The 17,864-nt window shown below is 50.1% G+C and overlaps 1 protein-coding gene across 1 annotated transcript in view; it reads right to left on the bottom strand.

Moving 5' to 3' along the window:
* Nucleotides 1–2,626: 2,626 nt before the first annotated feature.
* Nucleotides 2,627–17,864, bottom strand: part of MSH3 (mutS homolog 3) — a 175,942-nt gene continuing 160,704 nt past the window's right edge. The window contains exons 22-24 of the mRNA XM_070056340.1: nt 13,941–14,070; nt 7,233–7,404; nt 2,627–3,371 (exon numbers count right to left, since the gene is read on the bottom strand). Coding sequence (XP_069912441.1) covers nt 3,278–3,371; nt 7,233–7,404; nt 13,941–14,070 — 396 coding nt within the window. The 3' untranslated portion in view covers nt 2,627–3,277. The remainder of the gene's footprint in view (nt 3,372–7,232; nt 7,405–13,940; nt 14,071–17,864) is intronic.

The raw sequence follows: 17,864 nt of genomic DNA, 5'->3' as shown, positions 1-17,864 counted from the left end.
ATTTTTTTTTCCCTGTGACAGCTTTTATCTTTGAACTATACCTCTGTGGCTTAGCAGACTGTCCACTCTTTCAGTGAATACCGAGGCGTGAGCTGGGTGTGGTCAGGGAGCTCTGTTCAGCGCTTTGGAGTGTCTGAGGTGATACCCAAGACTGGCGTGGTAAATCTCCTCTTTTTTTTTTTTTTTACATCAGAGGGGGGTTTGTTCATATCTGTCGGCATAGTCTGGCACTCACCTCCTCTCCACAAAGGAGACCAGTTCCTGGGTGCTAGCCCCAGTGGGTACAGTTTTCATCCACACTGCCACCAGAACCACACAAAGGATCCATGCAGTCATCGGTGTGAACACAGATCCTGCAGCAGTGACCCTCACCAGGGAATCAGGGAACCCGAGCACTGGAGCCGCCCACGGTGACTGCCCAAAGTCCCAGCCTCACCCTGTGCCCTCCCATGTGGCCACAGCGTTTTCACAGTCCCGGCACACTCGGGGCCAAGAACTAGTGATAGGTTGAGTAGCTCAAATGCTTATGTTTCTACATTTTTCTTTTCTAACTTTTTTAAATCATACAATTTACAGACATTTTTCCTCTTTTCAAAATGTTATACTCCTGTGGATTTTAAAATATTCTTATATCACAGTAGCTGTGTTGTTATATAAGAATACTTCAAAAACGGCACAGAATGTGGAAAGGGGTATCTAGCCGAGCAGTTAAGAATTCACGTCTCCCATTGGAATACCTGGGTTCCAATTCCCGCTCTGGCTCCTGACCCTAACTTTCTACAGATGTGGGCCCTGGGAGTGGTGATAGCCAAGTAATTGGGGTATGGAATAAACAGCGCTGCTAAGAGCTGAAGCAGCAAGGAGGAAGGATCAAAGTTGAAACTGGGGGGCTGGTGCTGGGTGCAGCAGGTAAAGCTGCTGCCTACAGTGCTGGCATCCCACATGGGCACCAGTTCATGTCCTGGCTGCTCTACTTCCGATCCAACTCTCTGCTATGGCCTGCGAAAGCAGTAGAAGATGGTCCAAGGCCTTGGGCCCCTGCACACTCATGGGAGACCTGGAGGAGGCTCCTGGCTCCTGGCTTCGGATCAGCGCAGCTCTGGCCGTTGCAGCCAACTGGGCAGTGAACCAGCAGATGGAGGTCCTCTCTCTTTCCCTCTCTGCCCCTCCTTCACTCTGACTTTCAAAAAATTCAATAAATCTTTTCAAAAAAAAAGTTGAATCTGGTTAAAATACATTTAGAAGTTTTTGGAGGACTAGGGGGTTGTTACTTTATAATCACCAGTTCTTATTCTGTAGTTCTATAGCTAAAAATAGGTCACTTGAAGGAATATGTCACATTTCAAAGCCCCTTCCTTTTCTTACTGGCCACCAGTCAGGCCTGCCTCCCTGCAGAAGAGGGAAGGGCTCAGGCCCACCTGTTAATTGAGAGAACCTAGAAAGCCACAGCAGCCCTGTTCTCACCTAATTGTGGAGCTGCAGCCCTGGGTTGGGCGAATCCACTGCACCCTTCCTGCCCGTCTCCATAGCACTCGTGCAGCGTTTACAGCCGGGATTCAGTGTACTTTCCCTCGCCTCCTCTATAATCAGACTGGGAATGAGCCTCACGCAGAAATGCAGGTCAGCGGTGCTGGTCTCCTGCCCTGCTGGGAGCCGGCTTCTGCCTGCAAGCCGCTGGCTGACACTCACCTCATGCTGGATGGAGAACCTACTCCACGCTGTCCTGCCATGGCCAGGCAGCCTCTGGACGCCCTACCTGCTTGAATGGTGACCCTGGCCTCGGCCAAGGTGGAGGCGGTCTGGAATGCCCATGCAGACAGCACCAGTGATCGATGGTCCCTGCGGTTCCCTCCGGTGTGGGTGTGGGTGTGGGTGTGGGTGTGGGTGTGGGTGTGGGTGTGGGTGTGGGCGTGGGCATGGCATGCCTGGATTCATCTCCTTTCCCCCTGACTGCCAGTTAGGTTATCACTCTCTCTCTGAAATCTTGTTAGAAAGAATATAAAACACGTACAGGCATTTAGTCTTGAAACAACTTCATTCTTTTTAAAGAGTACATTCTAACTCTATTTTGAGATCGTTTTGAGGCTTTCACCATGCACTGAAGGGAGATGAAATCAATCAAACTACATCAACCCCCAACCCAAAAAGGCTGCTGCAACAGGAAGCGGCAAATCCCTCTTCATCTGCCTAGGGAAATCTGGGGTTGCCTCTGGGGCCACTGCAGACAATAACCTCGAAGAAGGGATTCAAAATATGCGCCTTGCACGTGGGGCAGATATTTAACTGAGCGGTAATATAAAAGTGTGCGAAATGAGGCAGAGATCCTTGTGCAAGATCCTGATTTAGAAACAACATGAACACATGGGTACGAGGAGCCAGATTGTAAGTGCTGTAAAAATCCCAGGGACACAATTGAGCATGTGTCACCCTAAACTTGCACGCAGGCAGCACTGCTACAAACCAACAAAGCTATGGCAGCATCTGCCATCTCGGGTCACGGAAAGTCCCAGATGAACAAGTTCAGGTCTGTGAACTTCTCTGGTAGGAGCAGAACCTTGGCTCCATAATTAAACCCAAAAGTTGACAGGTATTTGAAAAGATTAAAATTCAGCAGGACATCCCATAATTTATAGCAAACATTCATTAAATATTTTATTATCTGAATGAATGATGATTTCATCCAACAATCTTTCAGTGACTTAAAACTGCGATAGTATTTACTCTTCAAACTTCAGATGGCCCTATTCCTTCTGTGCTCTTGGTTTCTAAAGGCTTGGTAACTATTTCTGTTTCCTACAAAAAAAAATCCCATGTTCCTGGTAAATAAGCTGGTGGCACTATAAAATTCTGTTAGTTCAAGTGGAAAGGTAGATTCCTGCCAGCTTCACCCAGCTGGTAATTATTTGAACCGAAATCAAAAAGAACTAACTTTCTACATCACTCCCCAAAAGTTCATGAATTGCTTTCTGCCACTTTAGGCTTTATTCAGAAGGTTTTGATTTCACGTGAAATTTACTGTCGGTGGAATTTTCGGTCACATAATGGAAGTCTTACTATTCACAAGGCACTATATCTAAAACATCAGGAGCGCGGGAACCTGAGAAAGAAATCTCTTCACAGGAGGCCAGGTTCCAACAGGAATATGCCAGCGTCATACGCTACGCTCACGTGTTGCACAGACGGGCTGCCACTGCAGAGCTATTCCATACACTCGGTCTTTTTAATTCTCCATACTTTGTTCAGTAATGCAGTCTTCAGTTTAACCGGGAAAAGAAGTCTATAGTCCTTCCTCTTCGCACTCGGCTGTCCAGTTTCGCAGATCTTCTGCACTGTGTATTGTCCATACTTTTGTAAAATACTTTAGCCTTTTCCTGGAGGAAAAAGAAGACACAACTTGTTTTAGAACTGAAATTGTTGGGGACAATCCATCGTGTGGAAAGCTACGCGAAGTCTCTGCCCTGGGAACACCAGGCAGGGACTGTGGCTAGGAAGTGGTGGCAGCATCGCCCTTCTGGGAGACTCAGGGGCCTTTGCAGTTGCTGCTACCATTGAGGGACCACGGTTACTGAGACCACTGTCCCCTCTGCTCCTCTAAAATCCCTCTCCCCAGGGAGGGGAGACCCTGACCTCCCCCTTCTAACTCTGCCAGAGGCTGTGTGTGTGTACATCCAAACTTGTGAAGACAAAACACCTCGTGCTGAGTGTCCCCAGGGTGAAAGGTAAAACTGATGAAAGAAACTAAAACGAGCTAATGAAATGGCAAACTGCCAGGTTTAACACAGGCCTGCTTTGCCTGCAGAACTGTCAAGGTCAAGGGTCTGGAGCCGGAGTGTCTGAGGGCTAACGGCTGCCCTGCCCACTGGCTGTGTGGCCCTGGGTCAGCTTCTTTCCCTTGTTGAGCCTCATTTTCAAAGCTAGCACACAGGGATGACAATGTTGTCTAACTCACTGGGACGTCCTAGGGACTGAGTTAATGCATGTAACACAGTAGGAACCGGCACAATGTCTGGACTGTTGCAAATGACTGTATAGATTCATTTCTGTGCACACCAAGTATCCAACAGACATGAACTGTTACAACAAATGGACATGGACCTATACAACACACCCACAGCAAGGCACAAGGCTGGGTTAGATTTCTTCTGTCTGGCAAACATAATTGTGATTAAATGAATTCTAGCAAAAAGGTCAAAAAAAAAAAAAAAAAAAAAAAAAAACAAATACAGCATCCCGCTAAATTACCGGATTCCATTCCAACGCCGCCTTCTGCGGTAACTCGGTCATCAGGGTAATTTCTGAGACCTCAGTATGCTACCCTGCAGTTGGAAGTTAAAACACGAACCGCCTGTGATTTTCTTGCTCTGGCTCTGCAGCAGCAGGGCGGCCTGAAGAACCACCTGTCCCACTTAGTTACCACGTGCACACCTCTCCTTCGCAGTGAGGCTTTATTCTAGTTTCACCGGGAAAAACAGTCATAAGACAACCAAAGACTTAAGTTTACCTCTGGACTCTGCAGCAGACTCTGGGCTGGGCTTTTTTTTTTTTTTTTTTTTTTTTTTTTTTTGACAGGCAGAGTGGACAGTGAGAGAGAGAGACAGAGAGAAAGGTCTTCCTTTGCTGTTGGTTCACCCTCCAATGGCCGCTGCGGCCGGCGCACCGCGCTGATCCGAAGCCAGGAGCCAGGTGCTTCTCCTGGTCTCCCATGGGGTGCAGGGCCCAAGTACTTGGGCCATCCTCCACTGCACTCCCGGGCCACAGCAGAGAGCTGGCCTGGAAGAGGGGCAACCGGGACAGAATCCGGCGCCCCGACTGGGACTAGAACCCGGTGTGCCGGCGCCGCAAGGTGGAGGATTAGCCTATTAAGCCGCGGCGCCGGCCCTGGGCTGGGCTTTTTTAAAGTCTCAGAGAAAACCCCCTCTCTCTGGAAACACCTGCTAAATTGCCTTGTAGCAGAAACAGACTGAAAACGGTGCTGCTCCTCTGCCTGGTATTTGGCACAGGAAACAATCCAGGGTGGGTCTCAGAGGGGGCTCTGTGTCAGCTGCCTTTCCCAGCACCCGGGACCACGCACTGCTGCAAGGTGCGGAGTGCAGGGCACAGCCGTGGGAGAAGGGGAGAAGCAGAAGTTGGTGGCACACGGCATCCGGGTTAGCAGCTACTTCGTGAACTATCACAGGCACCAACGTTTCAGCAGTGAAATCCGGTCAGGACTCCCAGCACTAAATAATATTCTTCGCGTATGAGCCAGGGACCACTGATTGGCAAGATCTTCTAGCTGAGGGGCATCTGTTCACTCAGGGCCACGCGGCTGCTGACCACGCTGTAACCTCCCGCCCTCCAGGGAGGGCAGGGCTGGGCGCAGGTGGAAGGGGAGCTTACGTGGCTTGGCAGCTTCCTGCCTATCAGCTGGCTTTTTCCAGCTTCATTCCCACACTGGCTGGCCACAGGCTGTTCTATGGGAAGCACTCACAGAGCACTCCACGTGACGGGGGAAGTCAGGTTAGGATGACAAACTCGAGACAAACAATCCCCAGAAGTGGCGTGTGGACAGCGACGGATTACGCGGGGCCTGAGCACGGCCCCACTCCTTTGTGGTCTGAGTCCTTCACCTCCGCCTGTGGTCACTGCACATCCAAGGCAGTCTCTGCACAAAATGTCCTCAGTAGTGCTCTGAGTAGTTTTCGTATGATCAAGTGTTTTAAGCGACTAATGTATTTGGGCACACATTAAGAAGTTAACTATTTCTTTACAAAAATGACCGAAGAAACAATTTATCAAGTTACTAAAGATCTGGTGGCCCCAGAAACATACATGTAGGGTGTGCTACACTGGGCGGGGCCGGAGCGTCCTGGCATGAGCGTGGTCAGTGCACTAGGGGCCCACCTGCATCCCTGGGCGGGGCCCGAGCGTCCTGGCATGAGCGTCGTCAGTGCACTAGGGGCACGCCTGCTGCCCTGGGTGGGGCCGGAGCGTCCTGGCATTAGCCTGGTCAGTGCACTAGGGGCCCAGCTGCATCCCTGGGCAGGGCCGGAGCGTCCTGGCATGAGCCTGGTCAGTGCACTAGGGGCACGCCTGCTGCCCTGGGCGGGGCCGGAGCGTCCTGGCGTGAGCATGCTCAGTGCACTAGGGGGCACGCCTGCTGCCCTGGGCGGGGCTGGAGCATCCTGGCATGAGCCTGGTCAGTGCACTAGGGGCACGCCTGCTGCCCTGGGCGGGGCCAGAGCATCCTGGCATTAGCCTGGTCAGTGCACTAGGGGCACGCCTGCTGCCCTGGGTGGGGCCCGAGCGTCCTGGCGTGAGCGTGGTCAGTGCACTAGGGGGCACGCCTGCTGCCCTGGGCGGGGCCCGAGCGTCCTGGCGTGAGCGTGGTCAGTGCACTAGGGGGCACGCCTGCTGCCCTGGGCGGGGCCCGAGCATCCTGGCATTAGCCTGGTCAGTGCACTAGGGGCACGCCTGCTGCCCTGGGTGGGGCCCGAGCGTCCTGGCGTGAGCGTGGTCAGTGCACTAGGGGCACGCCTGCTGCCCTGGGTGGGGCCCGAGCGTCCTGGCATTAGCCTGGTCAGTGCACTAGGGGCACGCCTGCTGCCCTGGGCGGGGCCCGAGCATCCTGGCATTAGCCTGGTCAGTGCACTAGGGGCACGCCTGCTGCCCTGGGCGGGGCCAGAGCATCCTGGCATTAGCCTGGTCAGTGCACTAGGGGCACGCCTGCTGCCCTGGGTGGGGCCCGAGCGTCCTGGCGTGAGCGTGGTCAGTGCACTAGGGGGCACGCCTGCTGCCCTGGGCGGGGCCGGAGCATCCTGGCGTGAGCGTGGTCAGTGCACTAGGGGGCACGCCTGCTGCCCTGGGCGGGGCCCGAGCGTCCTGGCGTGAGCGTGGTCAGTGCACTAGGGGGCACGCCTGCTGCCCTGGGCGGGGCCCGAGTATCCTGGCGTGAGCGTGGTCAGTGCACTAGGGGCACGCCTGCTGCCCTGGGCGGGGCCCGAGCATCCTGGCGTGAACATGGTCAGTGCACTAGGGGCACGCCTGCTGCCCTGGGCGGGGCCCGAGCGTCCTGGCGTGAGCCTGGTCAGTGCACTAGGGGGCACGCCTGCATCCCTGGGCGGGGCTGGAGCGTCCTGGCGTGAGCCTGGTCAGTGCACTAGGGGCCCGCCTGCTGCCCTGGGCCACAGCGCATCTTCCTTGGACAGCTGGAAAGGTGTCGTCACAACCCAGAAGCAGGCGCCCAGCCTGACCTTTTCGCGTTCACCAGCCCTTCCAGCTCCTGTGACTTGCGGGCTGCTTTCCGTAAGACCTCGCCAGGAACGTCTGCCAGCTTGGCCACATTCAGCCCGTAACTCCTGGCGGCAACGCCTTGGGTGATTTGGTAAAGAAACGTGACAAAATCAGGGACTGGTTCCTCTCCACCTAGGAAACAAGAGGAAACGATATCAGGGTTCTCACACACTCTGAGTAACTAAGGGCCAGGCCTACAGAGTGGGTGGCGCTCGGCACAGCGGGGCAACGGGGCGCTAAGCCTTGAAGTGAGGGGGTGGGGGATTTGCTGCACACTGCTAACAGAGAACTGACACAGGGCATAAAGGCCGGGCCTCTCCCCTCAGGCTGAGCTGACTGCAGGCCCACCACAGCACACGCTCTCTGAGGGCTGACTGCACCTTGTATGTGCCACACAGCCCCCTTACCACCCAGCGAGCCTCAGGTGGCCCCAGCATACCTCCTGAATGCCAATCTTAGAACCCGCTTCCTGGGAGAGACAGCCTGCCACACGCGTGCAGACACATGGAACACAAGGATGCGGGGCAAGGCTGCACAGTGTAACCTGTTGTAACCTCTGGATTACGCTGCCTTCATTATGAAATGCAGTATCACCGCACGGTGTTGCAAAAGCGACTGACATACACCGGATTCACAATGACTTTGGCAACTCCAGTACTTAAATGGTAAGAGTTTTTTCATGCATTATTTCATTTGATAAATCTGCATGCTTTTATTCTTCTATCAGCTACAAACGAGAAAGTCAAAGCCTGAACACAGCAGTGAAACAGCACAATGGAATTTTCCTTGCACTTCTGTGGGAATTCAGCAGCAAACGGCTTTCTAAGGGTGGGTGCTGCAAGTGGGAGGAGGCTTCCAACCTCCATTATAGAGCACTAAGAATGCCTCCCGCCTCCAAAGCAAACTGAGGGGGCACACAGAGCAGGTACGTGGGTGAGGAGAGAACAGGGCGCGCATGTGTGTGGGGAATCCGGTCCTGTGGGCCTGGGCCTCCGCTGAGTCCTCAACACTCACCAAGCGGCGGGCCGAGCCCAGCAGCCAGCAAACCTTTCCCGTCCCTGAGACAGGAGCGCCTATCCTTTCACCTGGGCTCCGCTGGGCTCGCCCCTACCCCCTCCAGGCTGCCCCGGACAGCTGAAACCCCACGCTGGTCTCCATCCATCAGTCCAGAGCCTACTTGTTAAGACAACAGTTTGGTTGCCCTCCAAGGGCCCATGTATTGAGGAGTTGATCCCTGAAGTCTCATGTTACTGGTTTTCAATTTTTTTCTTTAACATTTACTACTTATTTGAAAGAGGAATAAAGATCTTGCATCCAATAATTCACTCCCCAAATGGCTGCAACAGCCAGGGCTAGGCCAAGCCAAAGGAAGGAGCCTGGAACTCCATCTGAGACTCCCACCTTGGGTGGCAGGGGCCCAAGTACCTGGACCATGTTCTGCTGCTTTCCCAGGCACATTAGCAGAGAGCTGGATCAGAAGTGGAGCAGCTGGGACTTGAACCAGCACTCATATGGGATGCCAGGGTCAAGGCAGTGGCTTAACGCACTGCCCTACAAAGCTGGCCCCTCATGCTAATGAATTAAAGGTGGTGGCTTGATTTAATTATGGTGTCCAGGAGGAAGACCTCGTAGGAGGGCCTGAGGCCACAGGTTTTTTTTTTTTTTTTTTAAGATTTTATTTATTTATTTGATAGAGTTACAGAGAGAGGTCTTCATTCACGGGTTCATTCACCAAACGGCCACAACAGCTGGAGCTGTGCTGATCCAAAACCAGGATCCAGGAACTTCCTCCAGTCTCACAACACGGGTGCAAGGGCCCAAGGACTTGAACCATCATCCACTGCTTTCCCAGGCCACAGCAGAGAGCTGGATTGGAATAGGAGCAGACAAGACTAGAACCGGTGCCCATATGGGATGTCGGTGCCGCAGGCGGAGGATTAACCTACTGTACCACCGTGCCAGCCCCGAGAGGCAGTTCTTAAGAGAGGGTTGCTTATATAAGCTGCTTGGCCCAACTGTTCTCTCTGCTTCCTGGCTTGCCATGGGATCCTCCTTCTACCCGCATCCCCACCCATCATCCTTATCGGATGAAAGACCAACGGGGCCACCCAGTTTTGGACTGTGACCTTTTAAAACCATGAGCAAAATAAACCTTTTCCTGTATTAGATTTTTTGCCCCCAAATAAACTTATTTTTAACTCCATTTTCCATGGACTTTTTGAAATACCCTCCTAGATGGAGATAGCTGTAACAACACTTTTTATATATAGTCGTAAAACAGAGCTACATTACATAACATGTGACACTGCTCTGAACACCTCGTTAACACATCTCAGTACAAACAGTTGTGAGTCCCTCACCATATGCTGGTTCCCACTCTGTACCAGTTAAGGTAGTCCTCACATCTAAGGTGGCAATGCCAGTCGTCCCTCCCCTGCCCTGGAAGGGTCCTCCCCAGGAGGCCAGTTAAGTCCTGCTGCAAGACCCCTCGCCCTTGTGGTGGGGAAGTGGGTGTGTAAAGGCCAGAATCACGCAGGCGGAGAGAGCCAGCAAGGGGAGACAATGAATAAACAACTCATGTCTGCACGACCTTACCCAATCACTTAGAAGCTAAGATTATTCTAAGTGGGTACTACTGGAAAGTTGACCTGGCACTGCTTGGAGGAAATGAGGGTAATACTTTATGCTTCTGCTCGGTACAGGGAAGCTGAGTACAATTCACTTTACAGCCCCACTTCTCTAGGCAACCACTGCGGGTTCAGTGTCCCTCAAAGGTCTGCTGGGCTGAGCTTGGTTGCCAGGCAGGTGGTACTGGGAAGTGCAGGGGATCTCAAAGAGGTGGGGCCCACGGCTGGTGTGGAAGCTCCCTGACCTCAGGAGGTCAAGTTCTCAGGAGTGTCCTGGCAGTTCTCTCCAGAGGACTGTCACGAGAGCCTGAACCTGGCCCCTCCTCTCTCTCTCTGTCCTGGTTCCAGGCACGACTGAGTGCTTCTGCGTGTGTTCCCACCATCATTATCCACATCTTGAGGTAATGCCACAGAGCCTGGGCTTTGCCATTTGGACTCTGAACCTCCAAAACTGTAAGCTAAATAACCTCTTCTTTCTAAAAGCCAGGGTCAGCTATTTTGTTGCAGCAATGCAAAACTGATTATCATGGCAATTATTAAAAGGATGCATGCTGATCAAATAATTTCGAATCACTTTTTGGATAGATTCATAAAAAATTAGAGGTGGGTTAAGAATAGAGTGACTTGGCCGGCACTGTGGTGTAGAGGGTAAAGCCATCGCCACCTGCAGTGTTGGCACCCCATGTGGGCGCCCGTTCAAGACCCGGCTGCTCCACTTCCGATCAGCATTCTGTTAAGGCCTGGGAAAGCAGTAGAAGATGGCCCAAGTCCTTGGGACCCTAACCCCACATGGGAGACATGGGGGAAGCTCCTGGCTCCTGGCTTCAGATCGGCACAGCTCCAGCTCTTGCAGCCAACTGGGGAGTGAACCAGCGGATGGAAGACCTCTCTCTCTCTCTCTGCCTCTCCTTCTCTCTCCGTGTAACTCTGCCTTTCAAATAAATAAATAAATAAATAAATCTTTTTTTTTTTTTAAAAAGAATAGAGTGACTTATCCAAGATTTTAGACTTTAATGGACTAAAACATGGTTTCCTGACCTCTGACCTATTACTTTATCTACCTGACCGTGGGAAACAGACAAGCAGAGCATACTCTAGACACAGAGTATCCTGGAAGCCACCCAAAACGCTTTCGGGACTTTTGCTGGTGACCTACGTGATGGCTTCTAACTCAGCAGAAGAGGAGTGGGGTCAGGGGTCACGTATGATGAGGGCTTCAACCAGGAACAATCCTGGAAGTGAACGAGTAACAAAGCAAGGCTGCAACATCCTGAATGGAATGCCTTTCAACCCAGGAGTCTAGCCCTGCATGAACCACACATCAAATATGAAGGTGTGACAGAGAATTTTCATTCGTGCAAAGCCTCAAAAATTTTACCAACTCCTTAGTTGATATTCATGGTTGTCTATCTTATAATACTCCTAAGAAAACCCTGGTAGCATAAGGAATTAACTCAAGGGGTGGTGTCTCATGTCCAGCTCCAAAAGCTGGCCTGACTGACCACGAAAGCCACCCTTGCTTCTAAGGATTGGTTTAAGAACGACCATGAGACTGACTCGATTCTGAAAATGAGATGGGTCCATCATTAGATGCTAAAAAGCATCGGAGAAAGTGTTCCCTTGTTCTTAAGAAAGTCACAGGAGCCGGCACTATGGCTCACTAGGCTAATCCTCCACCTGCGGCGCCAGCACCCCAGGTTCTAGTCCCGTTTGGGGCGCTGGATTCTGTCCCGGTTGCTCCTCTTCCAGTCCAGCTCTCTGCTGTGGCCCGGGAAGGCAGTGGAGGATGGCCCAAGTCCTTGGGCCCTGCACCCCATGGGAGACCAGGAGAAGCACCTGGCTCCTGGCTTCAGATCAGCACAGCGCCAGCTGAAGCAGCCATTCGGGGGGTGAACCAACGGAAAGGAAGACCTTTCTCTCTGTCTCTCTCTCTCTTTGTCTAGCTCTGCCTGTCAAAAAAAAAAAAAAAAAAAAAAGAAAATTAAAAAAAGTAAAAAAAGATTTTCTCTGTCTCTGTAATTCTGACTTTCAAATAAATCAATCAATCTTAAAAAAAAAAAAAAAGAAAGAAACAGTCACAGGAGATGCTGGTCCCTTTTCTCCTTTTGGACATCATCCATTCTGCACGTGAAGCCTGAGAGCTGCAGGTATCCTGCCACCACCGCGAAGCAGACCCCAGCCCTGCAGGAAGACACAGTCTGGAGACTTGCAAAGTGAAGAGCTAAGCCCATTGCTCCTTGCATCAACTCCTCGTTTGAGCCAGGGTCTGAGGTTTTACTCGCAATCAAGCGCACAGGAGAGCAAGCCAGAGACTTGCCAGGAAACCTGCAGCGGCAGGCCTCAGGACGGCGACTGGCAGCAGGCGGAAAGAGCAGGCAGCTCAGAGCAGCAGGGGGCCAACGGGTTACGGGAAGAAGGCCCCTAGTGGGAACAAGCTGAAACCAACAGGTTCAATCACACGGAAGAACATTTAAAGTGGCATTTTACAAAGTTGCTGGAGGACAGGGAAGATTCAGCCACAGTCTCAAAAAAAAGGGAGGCAAAATTATAATTCTTATCTTTAGGAAAGCAGCAGAACATGTAAAGAAATGAAATGTGCTTGTCTCCACACTCGGCTCATCAGCAGGAAAGACATCGCAATAGTGAAAGCAATGACATTGCATGAGATAGAAACAAATGTGAGAAACTTTGTCGGGAGGACAGAGGAAGCGAAGGCTAAAAAGACCCCCACCCAGCGCTGGAGAACTGCAGTGACCTGCAAGCGGAAGCACCCGGAGAGAGGAAGTGTCCACACTACTGGGATGCACGACAGAAATGGGGCCAAGAGGTCCCAGTCGCTGCCTTGGGACCAGGATGGGCAGGAGCACGGAGTCAAAGGGCAGAGGCTTTCAGCGTGAGCCTTTTGGCATCATTTAATTTAAAAGTTACGTTCATGGACACAGTTTTAAATCAATAAAATCAAGAGGCAGAACACTTCAAAGAGAGGTTAGCCGCCAGCTCACAGCCCAGCGCTTGGCGCTCCTGGCCGTGCCCTTCCCCGCCAGGGAACGGCGTGTCTGTCCCACGAGGTTTAGCTTACAAGCCTCCTTCTGCCAGTCTGGAAGCAGATTAATGGATACAAAACTGCTTCCATGAGAGGATCTGCAGTGTGTCTGCAAGACTGTGGTGGTGAAAGGCAGAACTTGCCAACGTTAAACCGATCTAGGGCCAATGCTTTGTTTTATCTGGACCAATCGCTAATTTCTTTTTCATGTCGATCCTTATTACTTTTCCAAAATAAAATGTGGATACTCTGGAGTATCTTGGCTAACGGATTTTCCATTGTAGTGCACAACTGTGCAAATCACCACAGGCTTAAGCTTAAAAAAATTACTACCCAACAGGAGCCAAATACGCTGAGGTCCACTGGATTACTTATGGCACTTGAACTTCTCTCTCCTGGCATATGGGTGTTCTTTTGCATGAAATGTTCGTTTCTGTAACACCATTAAGAACCGGGAAAGCCAGGGCAGACACTATAGATCCCCACTGCGGCTCGAGCAGCATGAAGGAGGAGAGAATGGAAGGCAGATGTGGATTCTCTGCTCAGTTTAGCCTCCACTCGAGTGGGGCCTCGGGCAAGCCACTCCACCTGCCCGAGATGCAATTCCCTTGTAACGCTGAGATACAACGTATGTCCAGTGTGGGACACGGCCCTCAGTAGATAATCAAGGTTAAATGGCATGTTGGGGGAGATACTGGGCATTCTAGGACACGATTAGTAACACTCTGCAAAGACTGTCATGATGACTTGTGGAAGGGGTAAGGTGCCACGAGGAGAACTAAGTGTCCCTCACCCCACCCTCTTCTTGTAGGGAAGGGGATCAATGGAAATCCTAGTTGAGCCAAAGTTTAGAGGAAATGTATCTGGACAAATGCTATTTATAACTGAAATGGCAGCTTTCCTTATTAACAAGCAGTAAGTTGATGCTCCTGTAAATCCGTCACTGGTTATGAATGCCACTGCTGCTCTCCTTGTCCCGACTGCAGGGATGTTCATACCTGGGTCCTGTTTGCTTTCATCTTCGGTCACCAAGAAGCCCATGTGGTAATTGCCCACCTGCTGTGAGTAATGTTTCTCCAGTTCACAAACTGGTGGATAATGGGTGACAAACAGGGTTAGAGACTGCACCTAAAGCAATGAGATATACAACAAGTGTTATTTTAAAATTTAATGTGAATGGAAGGGGAGAGGGAGTGGGAAAGGGGAGGGTTGTGGGTGGGAGGGACGGTATGGGGGGGGAAGCCATTGTAACACATGAGTCGTACTTTGGAAATTTATATTCATTAAATAAAAGATAAAAAAAAACAATAAAATTTTATTATAATGAATAATTTCCTTTCTGAAGAAAATCTGAAATTTCAAAAGTTGCAAGCAAAGGACAAAGGACATCATATCCTGTTCATCTAGACACCGAACTGCGAATATTCTGCTGCACTACCCTCTCCTCCTCTTCCCGACTCCATACGTACTTTTCCCTGAGCCACATGAGAACTGTAGACATCATGACACTTCATCCCTACATACTTAAGGTTCTAAGCACAATAACATTCTCCTACATGATCAGAAAAAAATCATCACACTCAAGAAATACACTACTATAGAACATAGCTGATAAATTTCCTTAATTGTCCAAATAGTGTTTCTTTTTCCTCTCCTCCTCTTTTTGTCTGTTATAACATCATCATTTCTGAAATATCAAGGAAGATTGCTCTTCATGCTGTCTTTCAACTTGGATTGGTCACTCCCTGGAGTCAGATTAAACATTACTGCCGGGATCATTCCATCCATGAAAGTCAGGCACCCCTTCCAGCACGTCACACAAGAATGCGCAGGAATCGGCCCTTACTGGAGATGCTAAATTTGTATAGTGTAAATGAGACCCACCAGATTCCATCACTGTGCAGGTCATTTCCGCTTTTTAATTAATAAATAACCTGTGAGACTGCACGAATAAAACCATGGAAATATTATTTTCTCCAATTATCATTCATTTAAAGGTTTCTGCTATCTATTGGTCATCTTTGCCTAAATCAATCATTATTACAATGTACTAAGTGTGGATTTTTTGAAAAAATTCTCTCTTCATTTATTAGTTCTCCCTTCTTCCCACCTACCCTCAGTAACATTAAAATTAATTTTTGTTTTGGTGGTATCTATATGGATTCATGGGTTCTTTAACACACATAATTTTAAGGCATCTGTCATGTATTTGAGAAACCCCTACCTTGGGAAAAGTTAACTCTAATTTTGGTCCAAAACTTAGCAGAAAGGGGTAACAAGAATCAAAGAGTCCCAGTTTTGATTCACCTGCCACCCAACTATATGCTGTCTCTTCATAATAGCCACAAGTGAGCCAACTGAAGCAAGATTTCTCTAAAAGCTGCCTTAAACCTGCTCTGAAGGATCCAGGACCTACTGTGTCCGTGGCTCAGCATCTCTCGGCAGAGCCCAGGGCCTGGGCCAAAGCACTGCTGTACTCGTGGCTGCGGCTCAGTGTACGGCTGCAGTGCCCGATTCCCTCCTTCCTCCTCTTGGACTGCTCTCCCCATGCAGTGAGCACGATGTACCGTGGAAATAAAGACTTCCATCTATAAAACTGAATGGGGAATTTACGGTGTCCAGTCCAGTGCAGAAGATGCTGGGACATCGCCACTCCAGCAGCACATGTAAAAAGGGAAACTGAAAACTCAGCAGCCTTTCTTAGATCTACTAGAAAGTGAGGTCACAGCGAACCACGGCCTCCAAAGTCAGGGTCGGACGGGCAGATGCGAACAAGCTCAGCTTCTGTAGCAGAAGTCAGGAGCAGAAACCTCCCGGGAAACCATGGCCAGGCTAGAAAACTCTGAATTGGAAATGACAAATTGCTGGAGGCTCAGGGGGACAGGTCTGCGAGTTAAAAACTCCAGGAGAACCCAGTCATGGTAGTGGCTGTTGGGGCGGGGAGCACAGTTTTATGTTTTCCCTCCAGGAGTCTGACCTGGTTCTCACAGTCAATACTGGGAAAAATTTCCCTGGGCCTCCAACAGCAGAAGAAAGAAAAGGAACTGCAGGAAATATGCCAGAGCAGTCGGTTTTTAGCAAGATCCACCCGCAGGAGAAACACTTACCAAAGCGGCTGGGGCTTTATCAGAGCCTAACTGACGCTGTGGAAGAGAAAGACCCAACTCCAGCCCTCCTAGTCCTCCTTCATACCCCAGGGGAGAAGGAGGGCCCCTGAGAAGCAGCGTGAACCACACAGCCCCGAGGCACAGGCTCGCCGAGACTAAAAGACACCAAGACTGGAGACACTTCTGCTCCCTAACTCCTGACCACTACCTTACTAAAGGCCATGGACAGCAGTTCCTTTTACCCAATACACCATAGACAGCTACCCTGAAAAAAAATTAAAAGCATATTAAAAAGCAAAAAAAAAAAAAAAAATCACAATCTCAAAGAGACAGCAAACATCAGAACCAGATGTAGATATGGCAGACGTTGGAACTATCAGACTGGGACGTGGAAGCGACCATGACTAATATGCTAAGGGCTCTTCTGGATAAAGTAGATGGCACGCACGAACACATGGGTTACATCAACAGAGAGACGGAAATTCCGAGAGGGCTGAAGAGAAATGCAAGCTCAAAGACACCGTCAGAGAAATGAACACCTTTGATGGGTTTCCTGGTAGACTGTGTGCTGATGGAAGACCTCTCTCTCTGTATCTCTGCCTCTGTCGCTCTGCCTTTCAAATAAATAATAAGATAAATTTAAAAAACCACAAAGATTGTCAGAGTGGACCAAAAATCAAGACTCAACCATATGTTACCTACAAGAAACCCACCTTAAATATAAAGATACTTATATGTTAAAAAATAAATGGAGAGGGGCTGGTGCTGTGGCGTAGCAGGTTAAACTGCTGCCTGCAGCACTGGCTTCCCACATGGATGCTGGTTTGAGTCTTGGCTGCTCCGCTTCCAATCCAGCTCCCTGCTAATACACCCGGGAAAACTGTGGAAGATGGCCCAAGCCCTTGGACCCCTCACCTGTGTGGGAGACCTGGATGAAGCTCCTAGCTCTTGGTTTTAGTCTGGACCAACCCCAGCCAATGAGCCATCTGGGCAGTGAACCAGTGGACAGAGACACCTTTCTGTCTCTTCCTCACTTTCTGCCTTTCAAATAAACAAATATTTTTGTAAAATGGAGTAAGAAACGTCATGTTAGTACTGATTAAAAGAAAGCTGGACTTGCTATACTGATTTTAGATACAGCAGACTTCCGAGCAAAGAATTCTGTCATGGATAAGTAGGGGCATGACGTAATGATAATGAAAAATTCTCTAAGAAGACATAACAATCCTTAACATGTATGTATATAACAGGAGAATGTCAAACTACACGAGGCAAAAGCTGAAAGATCTGCAATAAACAGCAGATGAACGCGCAATTACAGTTGGCAATGTTAATATCCCTCTATGAGAAATGGAGGTGAGCCACTGCCTACAATGTCAGCATTCCACATGGGTGCTGGTTCATGTCCCAGCTGCCCCACTTCTGGGCTAGCTCTGGGTGGCCAAAGTGTTTGAGCCCCTGCCAGCCAATGTGGGAAACCAAGATGAAGCTCCTGGCTCCTGCTTTCAGCCTGGCTCATGGCTGGCTGTTGTGGCCATCTGGAAAGTGAACCAGTGGAGGGAAGACTTCTCTCTCTCTCTCTCTCTGAACCAGTGGAGGGAAGACTTTCTCTCTCTCTCTCTCTCTCTGTCTTTCCCTCTCTCTAGAACTCTTTCAAATAATTAATCTTTTTTTTTTTTTTTAAGAAATGGACAGATCAATCACACAGCAAACTCAGTAGCACATAACTGAACTCAACATCATCATCAACCAACTAGACACACTGACATCTGCAGACTGCATCATCCAACAACTGCCTGACACACGTGCACTTCA

This window comes from Oryctolagus cuniculus, chromosome 14, assembly GCF_964237555.1.
Source record: "Oryctolagus cuniculus chromosome 14, mOryCun1.1, whole genome shotgun sequence".
Lineage (NCBI taxonomy): Eukaryota > Metazoa > Chordata > Mammalia > Lagomorpha > Leporidae > Oryctolagus > Oryctolagus cuniculus.
Note: the sequence above shows the minus strand (reverse complement) of the source record. Positions and strands in the feature narration are given on the sequence as shown.